Genomic DNA, 27,181 nt, shown 5'->3' with positions numbered 1-27,181 from the left:
TTTAAATGTTGGCTGGCGTTTCCAACCAAAGCTATTATAGCATTCTGTAAAATTGAACAATGCAAAACAAATAACTAAGCAACGAAGTAGACAGTTAAATCGAGCACAGTACGAAACTCGCTTTTCGGGATAAGCAGCCTGGTACCATAGCATTTCACCCGCAAAGGCAGCTGGATTGAACCCATGGGCGAGCCGAGTTGCGACATAACCAATACAACAGCAGCGTCCGATCACGATACACAAGCTACTATGTCTGAATTAAGGCAGGCGACGACAGTGAGCTCTACTCAACGCCGTGAAAATCGAGGAACAATCGGCACTTGAAGCATGCACCGCAAGTCCTGGTGCAATCGCTTGCGATAAACTATCGTCAATTCAAGAACTTGAGAAATAAAATGAAAGAATAGGTCGCACGCGACACCCGAGCGTGAAACAGAAGACAAGAAATATTAATCGGTTCACTCTACATCAGTCCCGGTACATAGCCGTCGGATTAACTGCAGAAAACATTTCGAAACGGACTCGTTCAAACGTCAACAATCTCACTCGTACGTCGTCAGATCACGTTGGCTTGGCAGGATAGAGAGCACCTTCTTAGCATGATAATATCCGATTCAGTACCCGGCAACTTTTACCAACAGCAATTCGCCGTATGTAAACCGACAACGCATAAAACACACCGGCGAGTACACTATACCTACAAAATCAGTATCCGATTCGACATGATGCTTTTCAAAGGGAAAAGATATCGACTCAAAGCTACCAAATATGATCATAATCTTGACAAAGGCAAGAAGAATACGACCACACGACATGACGGGTTTGAAACATATACAAGTAAAATATCGTCACGACGCACGTGCACGGCAAATAATATACCAATTTCGTCACAACTGCCGAGAGATATTGCCGTGCCATTGAAACTTACCGGGTCGAATACAGGACTTATATAGTTTTTTTTTAGCGTTCCGTCATGGCGGCAAAATGATACATAGATTGAAAAAAATCATCGTTACAGAACTGATTCATCGTTTCCGTCAAAAGTAAAGTAGTAAGCTGTACCATACGCAGTCCCGCCGCAGGAAATGCACATTTGCGATCATTCTTTGGCGCGAGTTTTGTAGCGAGCGGGACGCAGCCGTGCCAAACACGACACGAGCGTACGGCGTCGTGTCCCGCGCAGAAAAGCAACAAACGGCCCTCCCCCGCCCACAAGAGACGGGTCAGACAGAAGTTCCTGAGGTAGACGCTCTGCGTTTCGACTCCGTGCTAGCACCTCGAAATAGTCGAATTTGGCGGTATCGCGCGGTTCGACCTCGCTTCGAAGAAAAGGAATATAACTTAACGGCAAACGCCCCCCCCCCCCCCCCCCCGTCTTCGACAAGAAATCCTGAAATCTAAAGCTTCAGTTCGTTGGCGATCCTAGAAGCGATATCTTTGAACGCGATGCTGGTCCCGGATATGCGCTGGAAATACAACGCACACAAAAAATCACAGTTGGTCAGTAACAAGTTTTTATACATTTTCGAAGAAGTCAAGTTGGCTTTGCTGCTTACTCACGCAGCTGCATTTTACACTACTGCCACTTCCATTTTTTTGCAAAATGCTTACTATTTTTAATTTTGAAGTAGAAAGTGTTAAGATAAGCTTGTATCGCTTTTAAATAGTAGTAATGTGCGTGGAAAATTGACCCAGTAGACGAGTATATTCTCGAAGATTACATCTATGCGCGGAGTCGCAAGTGATTTTGCATGAACCGCGAAGATGTATCTCTCAATTTCGAAGTATCCGACTCGTCGATTAACGACCGACGCTTCAAAATCCATTTCCACTTGCAATAGTTTTGAAATGTTCTGGAAAGTGCTACTTCTGCCTGTAATCGAGTTGAAATTTACGACATTACATGTACTTCTAATCAAATACCAACGCTGACTACTTGAACCACACCAATCGCAGCATGCCACTTGCAGCATGGCCTATATCTAATGCCACCAAAATGTGAAGCGATTCTCACAACAAAAGATTACAAAACTCCACAGCGCTAGTCTGGAAAATTACCTTGAATCTCACGCCGTTTAACGAAAGCCTTGGCAGCTTGCAAACCTCCATTTCCCATTGGACAAGGTTGTCGGTGTGTCCGTCTCCGTACACACAAAACAGCAAAAACTTCTCCCGTTGTTCATAGTCACAGCCGTTGTCGTCCAGTACCTGCATTTAAGAGATAATGTAAATGTTATTTATTTTGGGCATTCCAATACAATTCATGCCTAACTACATCAAGAATCTAGTCCCTGGCGTTGTTGGGACGGCAATAGCTTCGTCAAGATGATATAGGTATATCTTATGATACATCTGGTTCTCAAAACACGCAGTTTCATATTATAAGAGATCAATTCAGTAATGTAGAGAATTTTGCCCCAATGACACATCGGATCGACATTTGGGGATTTGGAGAAAAGTCAGCAATAACCGTATCATTCACAGAACCAGATTTAATACATTTCCACCAACTCCCAAGACAAGCTCGACGTGGAGGGAAGTGAAATTAACACAACGCCAGATTACAAAATACATGATATTGATACTTGTCGAAATGGTGGCTTTTTAGACAGTTTCAATTACTGTAGTAAAAAATGACGCCGTCAGTCCGGGGAACAGGTCCCAGCATTGGTCATAGCTCGATAGAGGTGCATGAAACAAATCGCGCGCTACGAACAAATGACAGTTACCGCACCATTCTTGTGAGTACTTTAATGACTCTCAATTTACTATCCCCGATGCATAACCTAGATATCTGATTATATTAATTTTATCCCCACAAAGAAAAATTCAAATGACACTTAGCGGCTAATGTGATTCAAGGGGGTACGAACGTCCAAGTTTCGAGAGACGTATCATCGGACAGAGGTACACTCTGATGAAGAAATCGTCTCAATAATGCTATAACGTATCACCAAGAACATTCACACCTTCCGTATCTCCGTCATCATATCGTTTGGATCCATAGCAGACGTGGTTCTCATCGACCAAGTAAAGCGAAGAGAACGCGGCTTGGTTTCTCTATTATCTCTCTCGCTCTCCGGAACGGGCCTCCCGGAGCTGCTGTATTGTAACAGAATTAGCGTGAACAAACGTAAAATGCAATTTAAAAAAAACGAGAAGGGGAACCCGGCTGTCATTAGAATTCCTGACTAGATGTAATCATCGATGATGCAAGCAGTGAGCACGCACACGTTAAATAGTCGCATGGAATCATATAAATGTCGAAACAGGTCTTTGTTCAGAGAAGGCCGCAAGCCTCCAAATATATTCTACTTCAAGAATATTTCACCATTGTTTCGGAATGCACTCAACAAGCTCTCAAGTGCCCCAGTCAGGATTGCTATTTCGCCAAGGCTTCACAGCCAAACACACCAATTTTTGCAGCGAAATTGGCTTGAATATGAACAGATTTTTGCTTTTCAGCGAAGTCGTGAAGGGGTTGTAATTCTGCATCGATGATATATAAAAGTACAGTAGTAAACTATCAACGTCACAGGAAATCTACCAGAATCGAACGATTAGCGGCACTGGGTTAATAGTCTGTGCATTGTACTACCAGAGAAGTTGGCCGTAATGACCACTCATATCAACGGGCAAATATAGGTTGAAATTTTCCTTTATCACAGTCAAATGTCAGAAAATACGGCCTGATTTAAAAAGATTTCGTCGTGTAAACATGTAAACAACGTCAACCCGGGTCACAGAAGTCGAGACCGCAGACATGAAAAAATAATTCATTGCCGTCAGCAAATCAGAAACACCGGTACTGTTTTGCGAGTCCGGTTTTCGCAAAATGTCAAACCGAAAGAATCTGACAGTCGCCGAAGTGGCGTGTTAGTCCCATGCTGTAGGTATCGGAATTCCGGTTAAAGTAATGTTAGCATGAGCATGCGTGTCGGCCCCGAAAATCCATGCATCCAACGGCGTGGCGTCGACGCCGTTGGACTAAAGCAAGCCCGGGACCGTTTCGGGCAGGGACGTTCCGCCGCACCCCCCGGTCCCGAACGCGTTATTAGAGAAGGTTACGTAGCAGATCGGGAGTCGATGCGAATAGGTAAAGGAGAGAAGTGATCACCAAAGCGCGCATATACCGAGTTGACGGTAATAACTTATCACAATTTTCAACAATCTATTTACGATCCTATATTTTGAGGTAAAGACTGGCACACTATGGGCAAATATATTTGAGAAACAAATCGGTTTACAGGCTACAGGAGTACTACTGGATCGCGCCTACACACACGGGGCTCGGCGCTGTGCTGACAGCTACCTGCTATAAGTTATTCGTTTGATCATAGGCTGGATTGGGGTGATATCGTTTCGATTCATCAATGCAACAATCATTAGAAACATAATCAACTTCTCGAAGCAAGTTCATATAAGCGACCGATCAATACTCGAATCCAACATTTTCGTGATGTAAAAACAGGATATTACCAAACTAAACTTGATCGAAACGATACATTTCGGCAATTGGTCGGTCACAACTTTGCAGCCAAACAGACGCAAGCAGATTAATCCCGCGCGCTGACAGATTACCGCGCACCGTGCACGTGCCGTTACTCGGAAAGAAACGCTATATGTAAGTAATCAGTCGCGTTGCTAAACGGCTATACGTTAATCTGGGTTGCTGCGCATTCGCAATGTAATACTGACCGGTCGTAGCGTCTGGACAGTCGGAAAGAGCGTCTGAAACGGATATTAAAAGGAAATATTTTTTCGTCGAACCGTGACGCCATCGCGACACGATGTTTGCAACCTACTACGATGAGAGACGGGGCGGAAAACTGACAGAGATCGTCACTCTGACAGGCGATCGATAAGCTAAAGGCTGTTTCAAATGTAGCTTCGTGAGAGTGGCTTTTATCTTTGTATCAACATCTAACTGTCCAGGCCAGCGTTGAACAGAAAAAAACAAGGCAATGAGAGAAGTAGTCATGCATGCCAGTATCTATATATATACCCGTTATGTGCACAAAATCCATATTCATTTGACGTACATTGCTTTTGAAGTAACGGTATATCCGCTTCCCATGAAAGTTGACTTGTTACGCTGTCACAACATTTCTATCACATGGTATTAATGCATTTATTCACAATCATGTGGATTTGGGTTTCACGGCTAACGTTACGTTCATCTCATGACATCAAATACCTTCCCTCACAATTTACATAAGATCATAGCTGCCTAGGTCTCCAGATACGGCGGACTGCCAATCTAAGGTACATTACATGACATGGTAGCTGGCTGGCCGTTGGTTAGAAGATAGCCAGGAAGTATTGGTAGGGAGACTATCGAGTATTTTTGTTTCGTTGAGCATTACTTGATATCTTTCAACACAGATTGATATAAACAGGCTTATTCACATGTAATTTAGTACCATTTTTCTGTATTTTGTCATTGTTACTATGCAGTTCGGCGCAATCTATATGCCGGTGACTCTCGTGTTGTCAATGAAATCCTTCCAATATTCTCTGGAAAACGTCATTTTAGCGCAAGAATGTCCCAATCCCCTGAGGCCAGGGTTCGCAACGCCAAAAAGGCTACATGTGAAACAGCCTCGAGTCCTAACGCTTATTTCTCGTGCAAATACGGGCCTACTGTAGGAAATACGTCGCAATAAAATCTCGCCGATCAATCCCACGTGGGCTATCATCGAAAATAACATCACGCGCAGACACGTGGACAGTTGGACACACTCCCACCAGACTCGAAGACAACTACAACCGCAGCATTCCGGTCGCCGCTGATTAAGACACGCACCTTACCCCGTCTACGCATTTACTACTCGCCACATCTTACCTTCTCCCAAACTTGGAAGACAACTTGCTGAAAAAGCCACTGCCCTCGCGTTGCAGCTCCGAATTCCGGGACCGCGAACCGCCGGCCCGGCCCGCCGATATATGCTCGCTGATCGTGGGTGACGACGGTGGCGGTCCGTTGTAAGTGGCGGGCTTGCGGGCCCTGTCCCGGGTGCCATGGTGATACGTGCGTCGCTCCATCGCATTACGTGGGAACTTGGTGTTTGTCGGCGCCGGAGTGCCGGTGGTGGAGATCTGATGCGTCCCGGCGCCAGACCGGCCCTGGCCTGCGCCACCGTGGCGCCCGGGCGACACGTTTCTGTTGTTTGGGATTGGGCTGGGAAAAAAAAGAAAGCGTTGAGCGGGTGACGAGAATCGTTTGTGATGAGTGAAGCGGAAAGTAGCGAGAACAAATGACGTTACATTCTCTCAAAAGCCCTTGTACGAAATGTGTGTTGGCGCTTTTGGATACTGCGAAAGGAAAAGGAACATGCGATTCAACGGTTTCCAGAGATTCAAGAAAGGAAGAAGTAAGAAACCGCAGAACTACACTTGACAAGAAGCTTCAATTTACAGGAATTTGACACTAAGGGACCTACATAGGAGGCACTCATTGTCGTGTTGCAAATTTAGAATGACCACAGGCTCAGAGATCAAAAACACCGTCGTTTGCTTGGTTGGAACCGATTGCAAAACTATACACACTGTCAATCAGTTTGAACAGGTCACTAGCGGTACTAAACTCGAATGTCGTGTTAGCTAACACACGGCCAATGCCACCAACTACAATTACGCCATGTTACTAAGGGCAGATCTGGGTTCCATTTTTCTTTATAGGAGTCGACGATCATTAAATTACATAATCCAAATTTACGTTGACAGGAGGCGTTCTCCTTAACAATCTCAAAATTTTGCATTGATGTACACTGCTATAATTCTCATCTCTAGGTCTCACACAATTTTCTTTCTTACGACTACCGCATAGTTGCCTGTGCAGATGAGTTCATGTAGTGTTATTTTAAAATCTATATTGTTACATCTATCTTTGGCAATTTTGTTTTCGTTTGAATACATGTTTATATGTTTATAATTGTCCGTTAACTCTTGATAAGGGGTACACAGATTCTCAGAGTTGATGAATTAAACTGAAATGAATGTAGTCTTAATTCAATTTGTAAATTTTAGCGCTAGCCTATAAGATCGGAAAGGAACGGCAGCGCGACGCAAAGGCACATCCGAAAACATACAAGATTTTCCTCGCATGTTTCATCCCTTAAGACGACAACAGGCTCGCAAGTGGAACACGAACTTTCAAAAATAAAAAGAAACAAAATAAAAACTGATTCCACGGAACAAGCAGGATGCGCAATACGACACCGCAGTCTTGCGACGCAGACGGATTGCGCGCGAAGAATGAAAGGTGATATTCAGTACACGAGGCTATGCACATGACCATGCTTAACGACATCGTGACATAGCGCACGACACTTACGTATCGACTATCACGCCGTCATAGGCGACGGAATGAGATTTCCTTTGCCGACTTTTCGCAGCAACAGGCTTTGGCGCCACCGTATAACTGGATACAAATAACACAGAGTCAAGACGAATTTGGACTTCTAATCCCTAGAACACGCTGACTGAAGAGACATCACAGCTTTGTCCTATCGCCGCCCACGTTTCCCTTTTAACAACGCAAAGCAAACACTATGGCGCAACAGAAAAGCTATGCTGCACCGTGCAGACAGTAGTGAATAGATTTCTTGCTAAGTAACGTGAGGAATGAGGATGTATGTCGTACTTTACCTGGACGGTACAACGCAAAGCTATACATTACCAAAGGTTGCAGGAGTAGATCGGCATTGGTGTACGGCTCGCATATCGCAATCGCGTTTCGCAATTCTGAGTCTACAACGGCAGTATTACACAATGCCTACATTGCTTCACTCGAACAATTGGGATAGACACTTCAATCACGGATTTACACGCTTGAATATGCCTCTTTAAATTTGAGTGTTCCGGTAACCAGGGCTGTGGATTCGGGTTCCGTTGAATCTTCTCTTCACGAGGGGGGGGGGGTTGGAGGGACTCCAACTCATACTACTTATGTTCTTAAATGTTACAAAGTGTCCTTGCAATTACAGAAATTATGAAGATTTTTGCGTTTATATATCTTCAAAAACTCCCAATTCTTTCCGTGATTCACTTGGTAATGATAATTAGTAAAAATAAACCAACAGGCTTAAGGTAATGTTGTAGCCGGAGTTGCAGTCGGTATATTGAAAATGGTTAAGTGAACCGACTCCACAGCTCTGAGGTAACCTCAGCTATCCCAAAATAAGTTCACTTTCCGGGTGACTAGTATTTGTCACCGCGGTTAGAGAACATACCTGGTACTGCTCGGGATTCCGGTTCTGTCCTGTCTTCGCTCCCCGGCGACATACGTGTTTCGGCGGGTCATGCTGTCGGACCCTTTGGGTTTTGCCGTCTCCGGTCTTTGCACCGGGCCGCCCCGGACCGGGATGTCGGACTTGTTAGGATTATGAGCCACGGAATGGTCGTTCGGCGACCTGGGCCTGTCATAAAATGCCAGCTGAGTTTTAACGCGGCGTTTGCATCAGTCGGAATGAAATTCACTTGAAATCAGTATTGACACTGGGATGGTGTGAACCCCTAAAAGGTTCTGGTTCACCTAGACATTAAATTCAATTAAAAAGTTATTGTGAAAACAAACACAATGCTAATTCAAACAAGTCAATTTCAGGAGTAGTCGGTAACGAATTACTTCTACTTTTACGGACTAATGAAATAGGTTTGCCCCACTTACCCAAGTGGTTATGACTTTGCAGTTTTTAGGCTAAACAGGCCCATAATACTTTTTACTTACTTCGACCTCGCTACTTCTACTTGTACTGGAGAAATTAGTGATGTTATACCTACTTCTAATTAAGTACCAACGATGGCCACTATTCACCATTATGTCTACGCCCGGTCTGTATAAGATATTGCAATAACGGCAGTCATTAATCAGCACGCTTGATGTCATTCGAAAAATGTCGCTCATGACGATATGACTAAAGCAAGATGTTCTGGGCAAATCATTATATTATTCACAGCTGAAGATCGTGATATTTCAGGTCTAATTCTAGAGAATCCATCAAATTCCCGGCTATGCCAATTGCCAAGTTCATCTTATAGTTCTGTGTCCGCGTTTCTTTCTTGTGGTCACCACGATGTAGGTAGCGACAGAAAGTTGTATTTCATGTCAATTTCAATCAAAGGTGTTACAATTACTTTCCACTACTGCCAAGCAACGTTCACTACGCAGAGCCTGCCAAGGTTTGTTTACGAACAGGGACCTCACTCACCGAATGTGAGCAAAACGTTCGCACCATACATACAGTTTGTTCACGAACAATAGTAAGAAACATCATGTGTAAACCGACTAGAAAACACACCCGGAACGTTCCTGAGAGCTGGAACTGACGCCGGACGATTCGTTGTGATGACCGTTTCTGATTCCGGTTGAGTGATGTCCGTGCGACGACGTGGCTCTCGTCACTTTGTGGGAGGCGGACTTCGCTGCAACCAAAAACCACCGCGATAAGAGAACTCAATTCGCAAGCCGAGCCGCAAATTGCACGAAGGATGTTAGGTTCAACGAAACGGATTCCAAACAGAAACCGCCTTGATTTTCGCCAGTACCAAATTTTTATACCTCACAGGTTTATCTCCTCTTTGCCGGTGTCGCACTTTCTTACAAAAAAAATGCTCAGAGAAACACCCGATAAAAGAGGTATACTTGGAATCGAATGAAATTTGAGTAAGGAAGAGCGTTTAAAGAAAGACAGCCGAAAGCTCTATACAAGAACTGCTACGTCAGGCACTAGGGCAAGGTGGGTGTTTAATTACTACGTCAGGCACTAGGGCAAGGTGGGTGTTTAATTAAGAGACTGCTGTTTGTCGTTTTGACATCCTCCAACCTGTTTATTTCATCGCATCTGTGTCTTGCGTATCGCATTGCACGTCTTGAGCAGATCAAAATGTAAATGCCTACGATTAGCACGACTCACATTTCACAGTGGAAAGAACTATATCGCTACGACACCCGTTAGCCTTGCCGCGCCGCATCAGATGGGCGTTGTCCAACTTGATAGCGTTTCGTCTCGCCTGTCGTTCTAAGCTTCGACATTGCAAGCTTTGCAAAATATAATTCCTTGTCTTGTCTCTCGTCGTGAGCATTCCGCTGCATGGACCGTCACCCTGACCCTTGATTCCGGCACGTGTCAACACGGGACCGTGGACGACAATCGTCGCCACGCCAGACGTGCTTCTAACGTGCGGTTTCTGGCTCAAAGTCAAACTCTCCTGGTCCGCACTGCCTTGTTTCTAAACAGAACTGTGAATAGAACAGAACGCACTATTTCCGTATCCCTCAAAACTGCATTATTTCGCTCAAGCTATCGAATCACACTGGCACTGCATACAGCGACACTGTAGAAAGTGCGCCACATATTCCTGAACGCGGCAAAAACACCAAAATCAACAGGGTTCATGTAAAGAACCATCAACGCCTCGACTACTGAAAAATGAATAACCAGCCACAACTTAGTCTTACTGCCAAAACAAAATACCACTTGCAACATTCTTCGATCCTTCTCAATCTGCCTCGCGAGGGCCGCACTCTGCTGTGAACGGTCAGCCACTAACGCACAGCCTGAATTGGCGCCGTCTCCACACTGGCCAGTGTTGATGATTTCGAGGTTTCCTTGACAGGCAAACGAGTTATTGGGCATAGTGTGAGAATCTGGCATTGAATCTACTACTTTAGAGTGATTTACAGCCTAGGATGCTTCAAACTTACGGGGGGGGGCATTGACGTTCGATCTAGCGGTAGACAACACTACACCTTCGCTGATAATCAATACTCAATTAACAACACGTAACATCGTAAACCAGCCGATCTCACGTAGGTCAACCGTAAAATTAGGAATACATTAAACGCAGCATAATTCCACACAACTTAAATTGCATAACGGACTATTCACAACAATTCCCATCATTTGAGAGTACAGTTATCATTAGGCCTATGTGACCTTTGGATAATATTGAAACCACAAATCTGAGGAGAAATATTTCGAAAATTTTCAATATCCATAATCTCATTGCTATGAAGAAGATTAGACACTCCATCATGTCGAACTTCAACTGAATAAGTTTTCGAAATTTATAATCATCAATAATTTCACATCAACGCATCAAGAGCATTGTCAAGGAAAGTGCAACGTGACCCACAACAGCCCGAAAACATAGCAGACTCACCACCAGAGCTCGCGTCCTGACTTGTTTTACGTTGTTGTTTTGTATTTGCCGACACACTCCGCTGTACGCGCTTGTTGGATTGCTGCCCACTTGACTGTGACGAGTTGGTTGAATTTCTTCCGACAAGCGATATCGCGCTGCCAGACCGGGACGCGGAACCATCCGACAACTGAAACAAACAACCGATAAAACTACGAGACCTATAATAATGATAAGGTACAGAATCAGAGCAACCAACACGTAGGCCTGGTGAAACGTCACAGATTTACAAATGAAATAATACCCCGTAGGAATACATCCGCCTCATCTTTAGGCTACTACATGGGGCAAATTTACCATGTTGCCACGCCATTGCGCGGAAACGAACCACTTCACACAAGTATAACACGCAATGACTCAATATTCGTGGCCAGACAGTAAAAAGAAAATGTAGAATTCTTTCGTTCATGATTAAACCACTCTAACCTCCAATAGAGGATTAGACAACATGAAATTATGTGTTAATGTCAAGTAGTTATTGGATTATATCTTTGCGCAGTTCCTTGTGTTTATGCATCTTAATTCAATACTTCACGACCGGCAAGCTCCCAATTCTTTCAAAACCCCGAATCGTAAGTGAAGAACTCAAACTAGTTACAACATATAACCCGCGTTTTGCCACAAGCATTTTTGTCCAAAGCGTGCCGTGACTAATACAGTTATTCATTCAGATTTGAAGAGAATATCTTCCAGGTATTCGTCAGCACCAGCTCGGTCATCTCCTGACCAGCACATCGTTTCCAATACTAAAACAGCACGGGTCCGAAGCCGTATGAGCATGCGTATATCGATAACATGGGTAGTTAGGTACTTGTGATTTATTAGGAAACACTCAATACTTTGTTACCTCGCTGTAGCGTATCATATTTCAGTCTCGACACCACCATATCGAATTCCAGGCGAGCATATAAGGTTGATTCAAAATGTTATAATTCAGCACAGCCTGACCATGGGCAATAATAAAATGTCACTACAAGTTATACCCTCCTGGGATATTATTAACCGGTCTCACTCAACAACGCCAAGGCTAGAAAAAGCAAGACAACAAAGGAAAACTAGGGACAAAGTTATACAACAATACTATTCAGGACTGTTTTCCACACAATATACACCCTACATCTATTATTCTTGATACTGCGAACAGTGTCATAAAGAACACAATAAAATACTAGACTTCGCGATAAACCGCCATGGCAAGATCGATGTCGAACGAGCGGATGCATTATTTATCAGGCAAGAACATGTCACGGACTCGGCAAAGTCTGCGTTGAAATAATTATCCTACCTCGGAAGGCTTTGTTCCGAGAAGCAAGTACGTCCCGAAAGGTTCGTCGTAAGCCCGGGTCTGCAGTGATTTGAGAACGTCGTCTCGCTTATATCCCAATTCCACCATTGCACCTGGACATGGTAAAAGGCAATGAAAATGCTGATAATGAAGGCACCATTGCACAAATTAGGCAAAATCAAAAGATTGACAATTGCTACTTTATTGTTCGACACTCAAGTCATAGCAATGGGCTGTGCACTTTGATGGACAATGGACATACATAGCCTACTAATTCGCTGCGGTCATGGACAAGAATGTTGACACAGTGGAAGCAAAAAAAACTATTGTCCGGATTTTCCTTAATAGATTTGTGTATAGTCAATTATCTTCATTATGGATAAGACTGTGCTCATTTCATGGAAACTTCATGCCCAACAGCTGTTTTGGTATTAAATTTCAGACATGGACCAACCTCATGAATACATTTACCACACCATAATTACATACAGCTTAAATAGCATAATGGATTATTACTAATGACTTCCATCATTTCAGGGTGCAGTTATCATTACGTAGCTCTTGAAATTACCAAAACCCAAAATCCGAAGTGATATATTTCGAAATTTCAATGTCCATAATGCAACGGTTATTGTATAACCGTATATAAGTTTTCTGCGTCTAGCATCAGCCTTAAAAGCTAGTATTCATTTCATCAATAGTTTTCAGTTGTTCTCCATTACAAACCTAAGACTAGAGAGCACTGTCAAAGAAAACGTAAAACGACCCACCATAACTGTTCGTCTACATCTCAGACCCTATCACTCTATAGTGAAACTCGTTTTCTCACAACCCCCGATTCCACTACATCCCCCATAGGTGTTGGCGGTGAGTTTGGGAAATATTGTAAATCGTATCATATATTGTCATTCAAGCAAGATATCATCAAGGAAATTGCTTGTACAGATTGATTGACTGGAACCCAATTGCAAAATGATTTTTACATCAAGCCCCAGCCTATCCAGGACCATTTAGGCCTGCCATACCAAACTCATCATCTTCCTGCATTACTCATATGCTGGTACTCGTTACAGGCTATTCACTCATGAAAATGCAAATCAGCATCTTACTACAGAGTGTGTAAGCTCCGATATATTATTCCTTAAACACCAGCAACTACAATGATCGATTACTGTCAGCAGAATTGAAGAACATATTCCTATAATCTTACTATCAGGGTTAATCGTCAGTAACTAGTAGAGAATTAAAAAGAACTTTGTATATTAACAATCGTATCATCAATTATGACTTCAATATTGGGAAACACATGCCCATACATGCACTCATAAGCGGTATTAGTTGAGCTTGCTGATTTTTCATGGTAGGGTATGTATGTCCAAGTCCATATTTGAAACGACGGGTGCAACATCTTAATGTGACAATAAGTGGGCATTTGAAACAGGAAGACACGCAAGGTTTCCATCCGTGAACCAATTACTGAGGCTTATCCCAGAAGCACTTTCTGCTACATCACTCATTTAATAGCAGGAGTGAGACTGGACAATCGTAGCAATATCAGGCGATCAATGGCAAAGTCTAGATCGCACAGTCAATTTGAAAAACATCACCACTAGAGCACAGAGAACACTCGGCCATATTTCCACCGATCATTGATCATCAACACCGCAAATCCCTATTTATCGGGTTATTTTCAATAAAGATCTGCCAATAATGAGCAATTACCAGTAAGGAAAACACATTGTGGAATCAAAAGTACAATTCATCTGCTGCTGCACATATCCCCGAGGGAAATAATGCATCTAATCTGTGGTCGGTACAAGCACAATACACAGCATGCTTCAAGAGTCTGGGCCGGACACAATTCCCAACAATGTTACACAAACATGCCCAGAATCTAAGCAAATTATGTGCCAGGGTCAGGAGGAATCACTTTCAATTTCCAGACTCATGTCTCTTGAGACTGACTCCTAGAAAATAACTTATGGGTGAATGCACCAAATGTCGGAAATAGGTTTTAAAGCAATTACAGCCACGGAACGCATAACACTTTATGCTATGCTGTTCAAAATTATTATCATTAAAATGTTGTAGAGTCAAGTCAATCCGATGTTTTGATGCCATCCAATAGAAATGGTTCCACAATTAGACCTATTTCTAGACCTATCGCTTCAGCAATTATGTTCTGAGCATAAGATACAGTTTTGTAGATATAAATCAATTATGTTGACTGTAATAATAAGGTGTGTCCCATTGACAAGCTGCCTTTGAATCAATTTTTACCTAGGCTACATCTTGTTCACACCCGTACTCTCAACACAGCACTACATTTACAGAAAAGAATAGAATAAACACTGTATTGTCTAGTCTAATACTAACGCCTCATTTCAGCCCGACAGATATCTCATTTAAAATGTTCATAAAAATATCAATAGGAGAAGCATCCTTCCTGTATTACTCAAATAATATTTGACTCGATCATTTCCATGTCAACACAGAACATGACATTATCTCCGATTAAAGCACTTCCTTCCTTAAGTTACGTCCAATATTGGAAATTATGCATAATTAAAAAGTTAGAATGAAATTCACAGAAGTGCTGCAGAATACAACAAATCGAATCACCAGACGATACACTATCGTCAATAAACACAGAGCTATTTGTGGATACGGTATTTCAACACTGCAACAGTAACGGGGTGAAAATTTGCAATTCGAACAAACAGACCCTATTAGTAATACTTTGATATACGACACTATTATAATCAACATCACACGTAAATTATCGATAGCTCTAACACCATTACTGCAATACTACACATTGAATAAACCACACCATTACTAAAGTAACAGTCAATGAACTTACATATTCTGTCATTGTCCGTGTCACAGAATTCCGGATGTATATGCGGTTTCAGTGGGTCATCCTCGTGTCCTATATTCATCCACTTATCCTGCATTATAGCCTGCCGGAATGCAAAAAGAGCAACGCGAGTTGAGGTGGAATCCACGAGACACCCACAGTCACTTACGGTAAGCGTGCCTCTTTTGAGCGGGTTAAGAACTAGGAAACGCTTTAGGAGATTCTCACAGTCGGTAGACATATAAAAGGGAATGCGATACTTTCCACGCAACACACGTTCCCGAAGTTCCTACGAAAAGCAAATTCATGCGATAACTCCGGAGGTCGCTCGCTAGTAAGAAGATATATTTACCTTCAAATTTTGACCATCGAAAGGTAACGAACCGCTAACTAGTGTGTATAAAATGACTCCCAGTGACCACACGTCCACTTCCGGACCGTCGTATTTTTTACCCTAGAAGTTTGTACCAAATTACATGTCACACAAAATGCAAAAACATTTTCTAAATGTATTTGTACGGTTTTCTAACGCGACGTGAAAATTTTACAGCACAGGTCGCAAATGGAAATCAATACTACCAAAAATGCGATTACACGGGCTGATCCAAAGTATGATTAAAGAAGCAACGTAAAATATTATCCTATGCACAACAGTTGAAGCGTGAGCATTGAGCATCGCTACGACCGACCGTTACGTTTATTGATTTTGTGACAACTCGCTAATATTGGACAGCAGCGACGTAAAATGAAATCTAAGCACAATTGGAAGAATCGTCGAGTTGACAATCGCAAAATATTAAAACGGATGCGAAATCGGTTAATAGCCGGTCACTGACCTAGAAATACATCTGGGTTGTATTTACCTGAAAAAGTTCGGGAGCCGCATACGGCGGGCTACCGCAAAACGTGTCCAATTTTGAACCGGGTGTAAATTCGTTACTGAATCCAAAATCGGCAATCTTGATGTTCATGTCCGAGTCAAGCAAAAGGTTCTCTGCCTGAAAAAAGAACGCGCTTCGAATGTTGCCCCGAACGTTTGAGATATTGCAAGTATGTATCGCCGTCTCACGACCTTACCTTCAAATCTCGGTGTACAATATTTTTCGAGTGTAGATATTGCACTGAAGATAAAATCTGCAAAATTGATTCGACTAGTTAGTGAACAAGTGAAAAAGAACAAAATGATGTTGTCTTATCTAGACTGGGCTAAGCATCGGTGAAAAAAGAGGATGATATACATCGCTTGTTCCCAACATGGAAAAACCAACAAAAAAGTTAGAACAGCTTTATTCAACTAATCGGCGCGAAACGCATGTGAAAAACAGGTCGTTCTAGATCGGCATTGATGGTTGCCCCCAAAAAAGTAAACTCTTACTGATAATACGTCGTCCGGGAGTCATGTCGAAAAAATGACCTTTGTTTTTTAGCAAAATTCACTAGCCATCAGAGTTTAGTTGGGTAAAATTTCCTGTCAATATGTCGTCTTTTGCTGTTTCGAAAATATAGGAGGCGATGAGTCAAAGGTTGGGAACCACTGATATACATTAAACGAAAATATGACAGTTTTGGGTGCACCTTAAGAAATGAGCGTAAATTTCAGCAATAGGTCAAATAGCCAGCCTCGAGATTGTTAGGAACTTTGGTATTATGCATTCAAATCACACACGATAAAAACAACTTGTTGCCATCATCACGCTAGAGCGAACAATAACAAAAGGTCGCTCTAAAAATAGACTTGCATGCTAAATAACAGACGAAACGAGGTTGTAAAGTTCAGAGGTAATCAATTCAGAATTCACAAGTGGTTCAGTAAATGTTGCATGATGAAAACAAGTAGTGCCCACTGCCCACCGTATCCTACCCCAACGATGGGTAAGCGCAACCAAGACACCAGCCTGCGATTTCTCATGTAATCACTGTTCACAGTTTATCATCAGAGACCTACACATCACACTATACCTGTGATTTTAACCGGAATTGGCACGAGATGCTGAAACGCCCAATAAAAATATTAGTGCGATAAGAGTATTTGAACGTACTTGTCGAAATTTCGCTCTGGCCTCTTTTTCCTTCATTCTTCCGTGAGCAACAAGATAATCAAACACTTCGCCTAAAAATATATATAACAATAAAAACGGAAACAACTAGAATAGATGAGGATTTGTGATAGGCAAGGTTCATCTCAAATCAAGCCTTGTAGGCCTATATTGCAATACACACTACGAACAGGGGCATAAACTGAGTGCAATGGCCTAATAAGAGTGAACCAGGAGTGTCAAATTTCTTTGCCTCTGCAGCATGAATAAAGGAATTATAAAATCTCTAGGTGCAGTCACCGTTTAACACTGTATCATAAAATCTCCAGGTGATTATGAAATATATTGCCCACACATTAAAGTTGAGTCATTCAATCTGCTGTTTTGTAGGACTACTTGTATATGTATATTGTATGAGATTTATTATGAGTATGCGTTTATGAGATTTAATAAAAGCATAACAGCATTTATAACTCCATTTTATCCGATGTTTGAAATACAGCAATAGTAAATAAATTATAATTAGATAGTGCTCTGGTTGTGGTACTATATTGATCAAATGACATAAGGTATTGGAGTATCATTATGACCTGCAACATGCTACAAATAACTGAAATCAATGCCAGGACAGCCATGCATAAGCAACTATCCGTTATTTGAGACAGTCGCATGTTCCAACCAGATAGAAGGCTTGCTCACCTCCGTTAGCATATTCCATTACAAGAAGCAGTTGTTTGCTGTTTTCAATGACTTCGTAAAGTTTTACTGAAATAGAAGTCAACGGTCGTTAACATTTATGATGCGGGTGTTGTCATCATTTCCTATAAGTCCAGTACCTATGTTAGGATGGTCCAATCGCTTCATAATTCTGACTTCACGAAAAAGCTGAAATGCAAAAAAACATCATTCGAAATAGTCGACCAATTAATCCTCATCTAAAGAAGTAAAATTAGTCAGTGGTTCTCAAACTGGGGGGCGCGGAAGTATCTGAAGGGGGGCGCAAAGCCGTAGTTAACTGAAATATCTCTCGCGCTCCGCGTGATTTACCTCCAATTGATGGTTCTTGCTGTCTATTGTCGGAATTTCATATTTGAGAATTCTCCGATCTACAGGTAAAACCTTTAATGCCATCAAACTATCCGTTGGGATTGCTAGCATTCCGATTGCTCTCTTCGATATTTTGTGATATCACGATGAGGGGCGCGAAATTTTTCACTATTATAAAGGGGACGTGTCTAAAAACGTTTGAGAACCATCGCTGTACATTATCAATAAGATTACTATATTGCTGATGTTAAGAAAAGTAACGAGTCCAAAATACAGCCAAATTGATCTATATACCCGACAGAAAGTAAGACAGACAGTTTATTCAATATTGATTGATAAATAAGATACATTTTGCAGCGATATTAACTTTATCAGCTCCCTCAGATCTTCTAGTCAACTGTACTGATTAAGGTACGAGTTATGCTTATATGCTATGATAAGGCGGAATCTATTACTTTCATGAAGAATTAGTGGGAATCTGAGTAAAATATCTTCAGGTCGAACAGTTCCCAGCAGCAGGCTATGAAAAATATGTATAGAATATGCCTGTCAAGTCACAGAAATTGTGAATTTTTCAAAATTTCACAATTTTGCCAGAGCACCTATCTAAAAAGATTGCAGTATGACATCTAACACACCTTACCAAGACACAATTCTTAACAAATCAAAAGCAGTTCTGACGGTATAGGCCAACTCATAAATGATGCATGGGATGGGAATATGAATGAAAAGTAGTTAATCGGTTCGAATGGAGAAACAATGGTCCACTGCACCTGCACGGTCTACAATAAACCAAACACAAACACAAGGCAGAAGCATTGGTGAGAACTTGGAGCAAAAGGACTGGAAACAATGAATTGAGAATGAGTAACAGCAGAACTGCTACACAGGTGGATATTAAAACTATTGTATTGTAAGCTCTGTAAAATTGGAAAACCTTGAACAATGGTTTGCTGCATCCGCTGCAAATTTACAGTTGAGCGTTCGAAAGGCAAGCCATTCCAATGTGCTCAGGAAATCACTGCAACGGACTATGGTCAAATGGGTGATTCATGCGCAAGCATCAAACCACCTCATCAAAGTAATTACGGGATTCTGCATTGCAAAAGAATTGCCAGCAAAATACCGCTAAGATTAACTCTGATAATCCCAGAAACACCCAACTAACCAATTAAAATACTGAATATTACATGGGACATCGGTTGACAGTAATTGTCATAGAACTTTATGCAGTACTGCATTATTCGGACCACAAAATGCTATTGAATTCTATAACGAATTAAGGACTATTTAAATTGAGTGCACATCAGTTTAAAAATAAGTTCAACCAAAGCCCAGGACTAAAGAATTAAGCCAAATTTGTGAAGATTAATTGCACTATGGATGAAACGTGTGAAACAACGGCCAACTATTAACTCACATTTATTGTATTCAATAATGACACATTAACATCCGGAAAAAATCAAAGACGAATCAATACTAATATTGACCTCTCGCGCAACTTCCATTATAGGGCAAAAATATAATTTTAGGTTTACGAACCATTCACAAAGACTGAAATAGAATACTAATCATAATTTGAATCCTCTTGATGTGATAAGGCATCAATAGAATGGCTATGGACTTCAATTGTGAACTTATAAACAACAGGGTGTAACATGGTTTAACCCGAGCGTCTTCCAAAATAATGCTTCTTTCCTGTTGCCATCCTGTACAATGCGGACATCATCAGTGCCAGTAAACATAGGATTATCGCTCATCGCTCCCCACATAGATCCGGCCAATGACTACTATACAAATATGTACACATAAAGGCCATGGGAAAGTTCCATGAAAAGAGTTCGCCCATTGACACCGCCGCCTTTACAAGCGGGAGCATTGAAATCTTGTGTCAGATTAATGTGAGACATAGTAAAGCAAGCGAGCCTCCAAACAAAGGTCGAACGCTCCATTCGATGGCAGTGTTACGATGAGATCATCTCAAACCACGTAGCCAGCCTTGTGAATATGATTTGGTTCAATATACCAATCACCACAGTCGCGCACATCAATTCAAGGACAAACCAGCGACTTTTGCGCGGATCACGCCAGAAAAATCTGTAGCGTTTGTGATCATTTTCTTTTAGCTACTGGTACAAAAACAGTATCATCGGCCGCTACAAAAGACCTAGCGCCATCGAACCATCACGGTGCACGACTCATTTAAATTCATGGAGTGGTGCGCGAAGGTCAGCAATTCTGGCTGCCGGGAGATCGCGTCGAGCGCCATTCAATACCTCATTAGTCGAGTGTCGGAATAGGCCGATAGCGTCGTCAGCGCTTCAGGCAACCTATTGATTAGTGGCGCGGCTTGTTATACAGGCGCATTCAAATCGGCGAGCGATTATCGCGCGCACGGGCTTCGGTGGATGCCGTTAATTCATAACAGCAGGAACGGAAACAAGAACCGCAACGCGTTTGGACAAATATTTAAACAGCGCCGGGCGGTAACATGACCTGATACTTCCGAGCGCGCTTTCTCGAAATCTAAAGCGCCCGCGCTGATACGAAGACACGAAACAACACCTCTGTAGCGAGTTGATTTTACTTTACGGCGGAAACGTTGCGTTACCGTGTGGCTTGCGGTCGTGATCAATCGCGCGCGGTTCGCTGGGGCTTTTGAATCGGTATTTACGAAAACGGCTGTGACTAAGCGTCGAAAACAACTCCGTGAAATATCACCGAAACAAAGAGAGGCCTACGACGAAAGACGCTTCGCGGCAACACGCTATCCGCGTGATAAGTGATTGTTGAATCAACAGTCAACACCAGCGTGGCAGTATCGTTAATTCTACATGAAATGGAATTGAAACGGCGTGGATAAAATTTAGTACAGTTGAATTCAATAATTCATATTCACGCTTGTTTCGCCGAAAAGTGCGCGTAATTTAGAATCGCACGTAAGAACGCAATTCAATACCAAGAGTATATTAATCGTGACACAAAAACTCCGCTTTGTACATTGCCAAGGTAAGAGGATGTCCCATTCAGCGTTAACTCGCAGGCGTGACCACTTTCGAGTTAGGCAGTTCGCTAGTAATCTAAAATCGCTGAGTAGACCAACGTCGGCTGTGACCCCGTGCGAAACAATGGGGCGTGCTGCTATCAAAAAGCGCGGGTTTCTGGCCGATGAAATTCGTGGCTCCAGCCTCGGGAGGCTTTTGCCGTAGGTCGCTAGCGGCCATCGGGCAATTCTTCTAAAGCCGTCGCGTATCGACGCAGCAGCAGCCAGCAATTGAACGACGGCCGATGTAAGAACAAAACGCGTATCGCAATATACGCTCGCTCAAGTAGCCCGCCAGTTGCGTCAGCGCGATAAATATGCGCGAGAGCGTCGCGGTAAAGGCATGAATCGTAAATCGTTGCCGTGAGCCGATTTGCCATGAGACTTTGAGACTGCACTGATGTTCCATTATAAATGGCTAACGTTATCCCCTTTGATAGTTTGAGCTGAGGATATACCTTTGTCAAAAGCGACATAACGAGGATATCATGTGGCCAGACGCACGATTATGACGAGCCTATTGGCACGCGTTTTCAATGAACTTGGCTGCAAGGGATCAACTGAACGCCCTTGCCATTTGCTAGCATTGAAAAATTTCCGTTATCGACCTTTAAGGAATGCCCACACTATAACAGGCATCAAATATTGTGTTGGAACTTCATGAATACACAGGCAGAGGTTAAAGTAATTAACAAAGCAACAGATTAGAAAATATTTGTTATTGCACACCAAAAAGTCGCTGTTCAAGTATATATATCAATAATGAACATTTAAAGCAATGGATACAGTAACCAAATACCCCCCATAACATGATTTTAAGGTTTATGCAATAGAACATGGATATTGGATAACCAACACTGTGCAACTCAACTGTACAAAATTATAAGCCTTCACCCAAGACAATGGTCTTAGCAAAGACTAAAGCTGTCGACAATTTGCTATAATGCAAAAAGATTGCCATAGTAATGATATAATACAACCAATGCATATTGGAAAATGGTTGTCACAAGTTGCTAAATATCAAGTTCACAGTTCGCAAAATCTCTTAATGTCGTTTGAATTTTAGCAACATATTCTGCAACTCAATGCATTAGGATTCAAGAAAAACCACAAGTTCCATTTCAAGATATTAAATGTGATCGAAAGTAGTAGGCCTACATCCCCACACTTGCTTTGTAGACACTGTGGAGTATCTGTGTGGTTTAGATACTAATGTGGCCACTGGAAGAAAGGCAGTCTTATGTCAACTTCGCTTCACCAGACAGGCGACACAAGTCTATTTTATACTCCGGTTAATGATCAAGCCACGGTGCTTCAAACTTTTCAAAACTGTTCCAGAGATGCACAAACCAGGAAATGGCTGTAGGGTACACACGGATATCTGGAACTGGAATGATGGGTGCCTCGAACTATGGGTGAAGTGGGTAAAACATATTCGAACACACATTGCAACAGTACAGAGATACAGTACAATAGAAGATTCGAAGCTAGAGAAAATGTTTGGCTTGCAAACGAACTTCAGTTGTCGTTATCTATTCGGTGACTGACAGAGAAGACGAACAGTATGCACTGCAAAGTTTTATTGAAGCAGGCCTCGGCTACAATACGGTATTCTTTTACAAACATATATAACACATGGAACATTTTACAAGTCCACTTTCCGAAGGGAATATTATCAGGATCAGCAATATCAGACTCTGTATAACGGCTGCACTCATTCACTCAGCACCTTCCACTACTGCCTTCAGTCCCGTCATCACAATTGCTGAACATGCCAAGTTCTAACAAAACATGCTTCTCTTCCATTAGCCTGATACAAATCAACCTCATTTATATTATAAATATCAAGTTTGACTTTAAGTTTATGTAGTCGCCACGGCCAAAAGCACAGGGATGTAATGCAGAGTGATGGTATAATATATGAACAAGGAAACCTAATATTGAGAACCAGTACACCTCTATTATGCTTTCTAGATAAGCCAGTCTGTATTATAGCAGCACTTCCATTGATTAATTCCAAATCATATATTTCTGAAGTTCTGCTATAAGCCGAATAATGTAGCAGTGGCGAATGACAATCGATGTGCCTACAAAAGATAAAATGATAAGATGCGTACCTTTTGAAGACTGCTAGGATTCAGTTGTTTCTTATCAATTATCTTGATGGCGACCTTCAAGAAGACGAAAATGAATCACGACCCGCAATAGAAATTCATTAGAACTTCTCACCTCCCTCCCAGTCAAGACATGACGTGCGAGCTTCACTTTCGCAAAATTACCTTTTCCGATGGTCTTCAACACTCGGTACTTGCCTATGTGAGGTTGTTCATCAGGACAAGCTATCCTACTTGATTGACGAGACACGCTGCCGCTGTGGTTATGATTGTGTGAATTGGCAACGTTACCAGCACCATCTCCGCTCGTCTAAAATGGTCGAGTAGGCTAATAAATAACTATGATTGCAAGGTGATAAACAAGAATCGGATCGTCACAGTGGAGGAACCTGAAAATAATAGCTTCACGGTCCATTGTGACAACGTTAAAACAAATAAATGAAGTCAAATGCGGTCAAATTCTAGCCCACTGAGAATGAGTTAGCTTTAGTGTATATGGCCATATGATGCGTGTAGAGTAGTACTACTTCAGTGATGTCACAGAAAAGGAAATACCGGTAGTCAATTGAGGAGTCGAAACGAGGAAAATCTCCTCGGATCAAGGCTATACGCTATACCTATAATGTCCTATGAGAAAAGCAGAATATGTGATTTTGACATTCCTTACTATAGGTAAGTACATATGCTGATAACTGATCTATAAATATCATACCAATATTTCATGGTGAAATGTTTGAAAATACGGTGATAAGATTTTAGGAATTTGTCAATTAGAATAGCCATGCAGAAACAACATCACCTATAGACCGACATTAATAATATGACATATTTCAAGTTGATAGATTGATGATGAAAATCATTCAACTAATCCAGAAGTCAAAAGACCTTGTTATATCAGTTAACACTATATTCCAGACACCATCTCTCTGATCTCATAGCATGGTAGGATGGAACCCACACCAGGTTTTCATTCGATTAGATCACTTAACATCATTTATACTACATTTATATAACATTTATACTAAGTAACACAATTTATACTAAGTAATTAACTGTGTTTCCAATTGATACAGATATCAAAGATTATAAGCAACAAGATACTTCCACAATAGCAGTTTCCAATCATGGTATTCATCAGATGAATCAGTTTGCAAGATGAAGAACCTATTCCAAATCTCAAGAGACCGTATGCATTACAAGACCATTACAAGACTTTTTATCTCATTCATAAAACTGCTTCAAGCATTTTGCCAGCATCACTACACTCACAACAGTTTACTACAAAAGGTCATTAAAATATCATAGTCATATCATATATGTATCTACTTCAACCTCACAAATACTTTCATTCAAAAGTATTGAACTGATAGGAGAATATATAGTGTACTACTACATATTTTATGCAGCTGTTAGTGACAATACTATATTACTGGTAATTCTATAAACATTGCTCACCAAACAGTAAGCATCAAGATTGATGTGTTGAACTGATGATTATTACTATGACAGTTAAAACCTATCAAGTAGCCTACTCCCGAGTCTTATTACTAGCTGAAACGTTTTTGCACTAAAGGCTTACAAGTCTGTAAATCTAGACATAATCTATCATATGATAAAAGTGGATTATCTTCGAAATCTGAATCGCACATCGTGAACTGTCACCTGAAGACTGACATCAGAAACACTATTATAATCTTACAATCATACTAAACAGCTTGGCATTGCCTCATTGGAGATACACTACAGTAATGCAAATGAGCATGAGGACTAACAACCTGCCATGAATTGTCATATTAGTCATCTACATTCAAATCTCAGATAGGCCAATCTGATGACAGGTATTGAAGATGAGATGAAGACGGCACCCAAACCAAACATACCATATCTACAAGTGACTACTGGTAATGAAATACTACCACACTGTTATATAGTGAGTATAATTTTGGAATTTGCAAGACACAATTATCTGCCTGCAACTGATGTGTGTCTTTCACATGTTCAGTCATAATTTGAAGTAAAGATTTGATAGTAAGCAGATTGGGAATGGCTATGACCCTGCAAAGTTACAATGACACTGTAATCTCCTGAATTACAAAATTTAAGTGAACATGAATATTCATGGGAAATGAATGATCCCATTTTCAGATATACACTCGAATCAACGTCAAACACATACTACTCCTGTTATAGGCCTACAATATAGAAAGTGCCACAGACAGTTCAACCGCAATCTGTAAGCTAACATTTTCCAACGAGGCTACTACATGATATTTTGCATTTGGAAAACGCTACACTTACCTTTCGATTGTCTCCCCCTTCCTTGACTGGCGGCAAACCCATTCTTGTTGTCATTTCACTGATATCCGAAGAAACGAGAAAAATATTCACACCGCACAACTGTTGGTGATTTATCAAGCGTTAAATATTCTTACTAATACAATCATTATTTTCTGATCTGAAAAAGATCGCGTGAAAATGTGAAGTTCACACAAATCGAAATGTAACAATAGAAAAGCAGTGAATGAATTGATGTCAAGCCTTGTTAAAAGGACTTCTTAACTCCATAAATATATAATCTCATATAGTATGTGGTATTTGGTATGGAGAATTGACACAGTTCATAAGATCAAAGCAAGTTGAATTTAGACATAAAAAATATACTTGGAATATAATACAATATTTTTCAACATAATTAGTTCTCTCCTTCAAAAGTATGTGAGACGGAGGTTTAGCAGCACCTAATTGAGTTTCGTATTTCTGAGAGTAATTTGCCACCGCTAATAGCAAGACTGATGTCCGGCTGAATCTCGGTATGTTTTAGTATATCAGAGAGTAATTTGCCACCGCTAATAACAAGACTGATGTCCGGCTGAATCTCGGTATGTTTTCACAAACATGTTGAATTTCTGTGTGATGAATAGTAAAGAGAAGTGGAGGAAGGAATCATAGTACCTTTTCAGCGATTAATTGTACGTGATGGGAGTTTTACTCACGTGACAAAGCCAAATATCGCAGCGTGACAAGACTGGAATCGTGTGACACCTTGTTTTACAATGTGTGGATCAGGTCCAAGGGATCAACCGCACAACATTTGAAAGACTCGAGTGCAATGCATATAAGGCAATTCAGTTTTATAACTCTGAAGTTGTATTGACTGATCGCTTATGACAATATTAACATTTGTACTGACTGCTTTCTCAAGACAAAATATATTTATAGAATTTGCAATTGACCAGCAACTTGTTAGGCCGGACGTACCGCCCGGACTACATGCAATAATCTTCAGAGTCTGTGTGACTGCGACAAACACTCATTTATACTGGGAGACAGAAAAAGTAACCCAACCACACATAGTTGGCACTTGGCAGTAATATCGCAAATTTTACCAAGACCATGACAAGTGATCCCGATGATAATCATCATTATCGTTTTCAGCCAGTTCGACATCAGCACACGAAAAACTGATTCTGTAACAGTGAAGACTTTTTCAGGACACTTGAACCAACACCAGACTAAAGTCTGAATTCAAAAACCATACATAATCCTATAATACGAAGACACAATACTGTATTTCCCTAGCGATAATCGTGC

At 41.4% G+C, this 27,181-nt stretch overlaps 1 protein-coding gene across 6 annotated transcripts; it reads right to left on the bottom strand.

Moving 5' to 3' along the window:
- On the bottom strand, positions 1-26,075 carry LOC145450058 (MAP/microtubule affinity-regulating kinase 3-like). 6 transcript variants are annotated; one of them, XM_080328529.1, is made up of 23 exons: positions 25,889-26,075; positions 23,706-23,900; positions 23,594-23,647; positions 18,223-18,271; positions 18,086-18,151; positions 17,390-17,460; positions 16,428-16,484; positions 16,214-16,348; positions 15,703-15,804; positions 15,520-15,639; positions 15,354-15,453; positions 12,491-12,603; positions 11,167-11,335; positions 10,479-10,612; positions 9,918-10,233; positions 9,303-9,426; positions 8,235-8,420; positions 7,337-7,423; positions 5,846-6,181; positions 4,699-4,731; positions 2,970-3,102; positions 2,059-2,208; positions 1-1,466 (listed from the first exon to the last, which is right to left on the bottom strand). In XM_080328529.1, the coding sequence occupies exons 1-23, from the start codon at positions 25,940-25,942 to the stop codon at positions 1,398-1,400; spliced, it is 2,853 nt and encodes a 950-aa protein (XP_080184655.1). In that variant the 5' UTR covers positions 25,943-26,075; the 3' UTR covers positions 1-1,397. The 6 variants fall into 6 exon arrangements, with proteins under 6 accessions (XP_080184655.1, XP_080184656.1, XP_080184657.1 ...); XM_080328530.1 differs by having other exon boundaries at positions 2,970-3,099; XM_080328531.1 differs by lacking the exon at positions 4,699-4,731.
- Positions 26,076-27,181: the final 1,106 nt, after the last annotated feature.

The sequence above is a fragment of the Botryllus schlosseri genome, chromosome 11, assembly GCF_051294905.1.
Source record: "Botryllus schlosseri isolate E-star chromosome 11, Bs_hap1, whole genome shotgun sequence".
Taxonomy (NCBI): Eukaryota; Metazoa; Chordata; class Ascidiacea; order Stolidobranchia; family Styelidae; genus Botryllus; species Botryllus schlosseri.
This window is presented reverse-complemented; position numbering and strand designations above follow the sequence as displayed.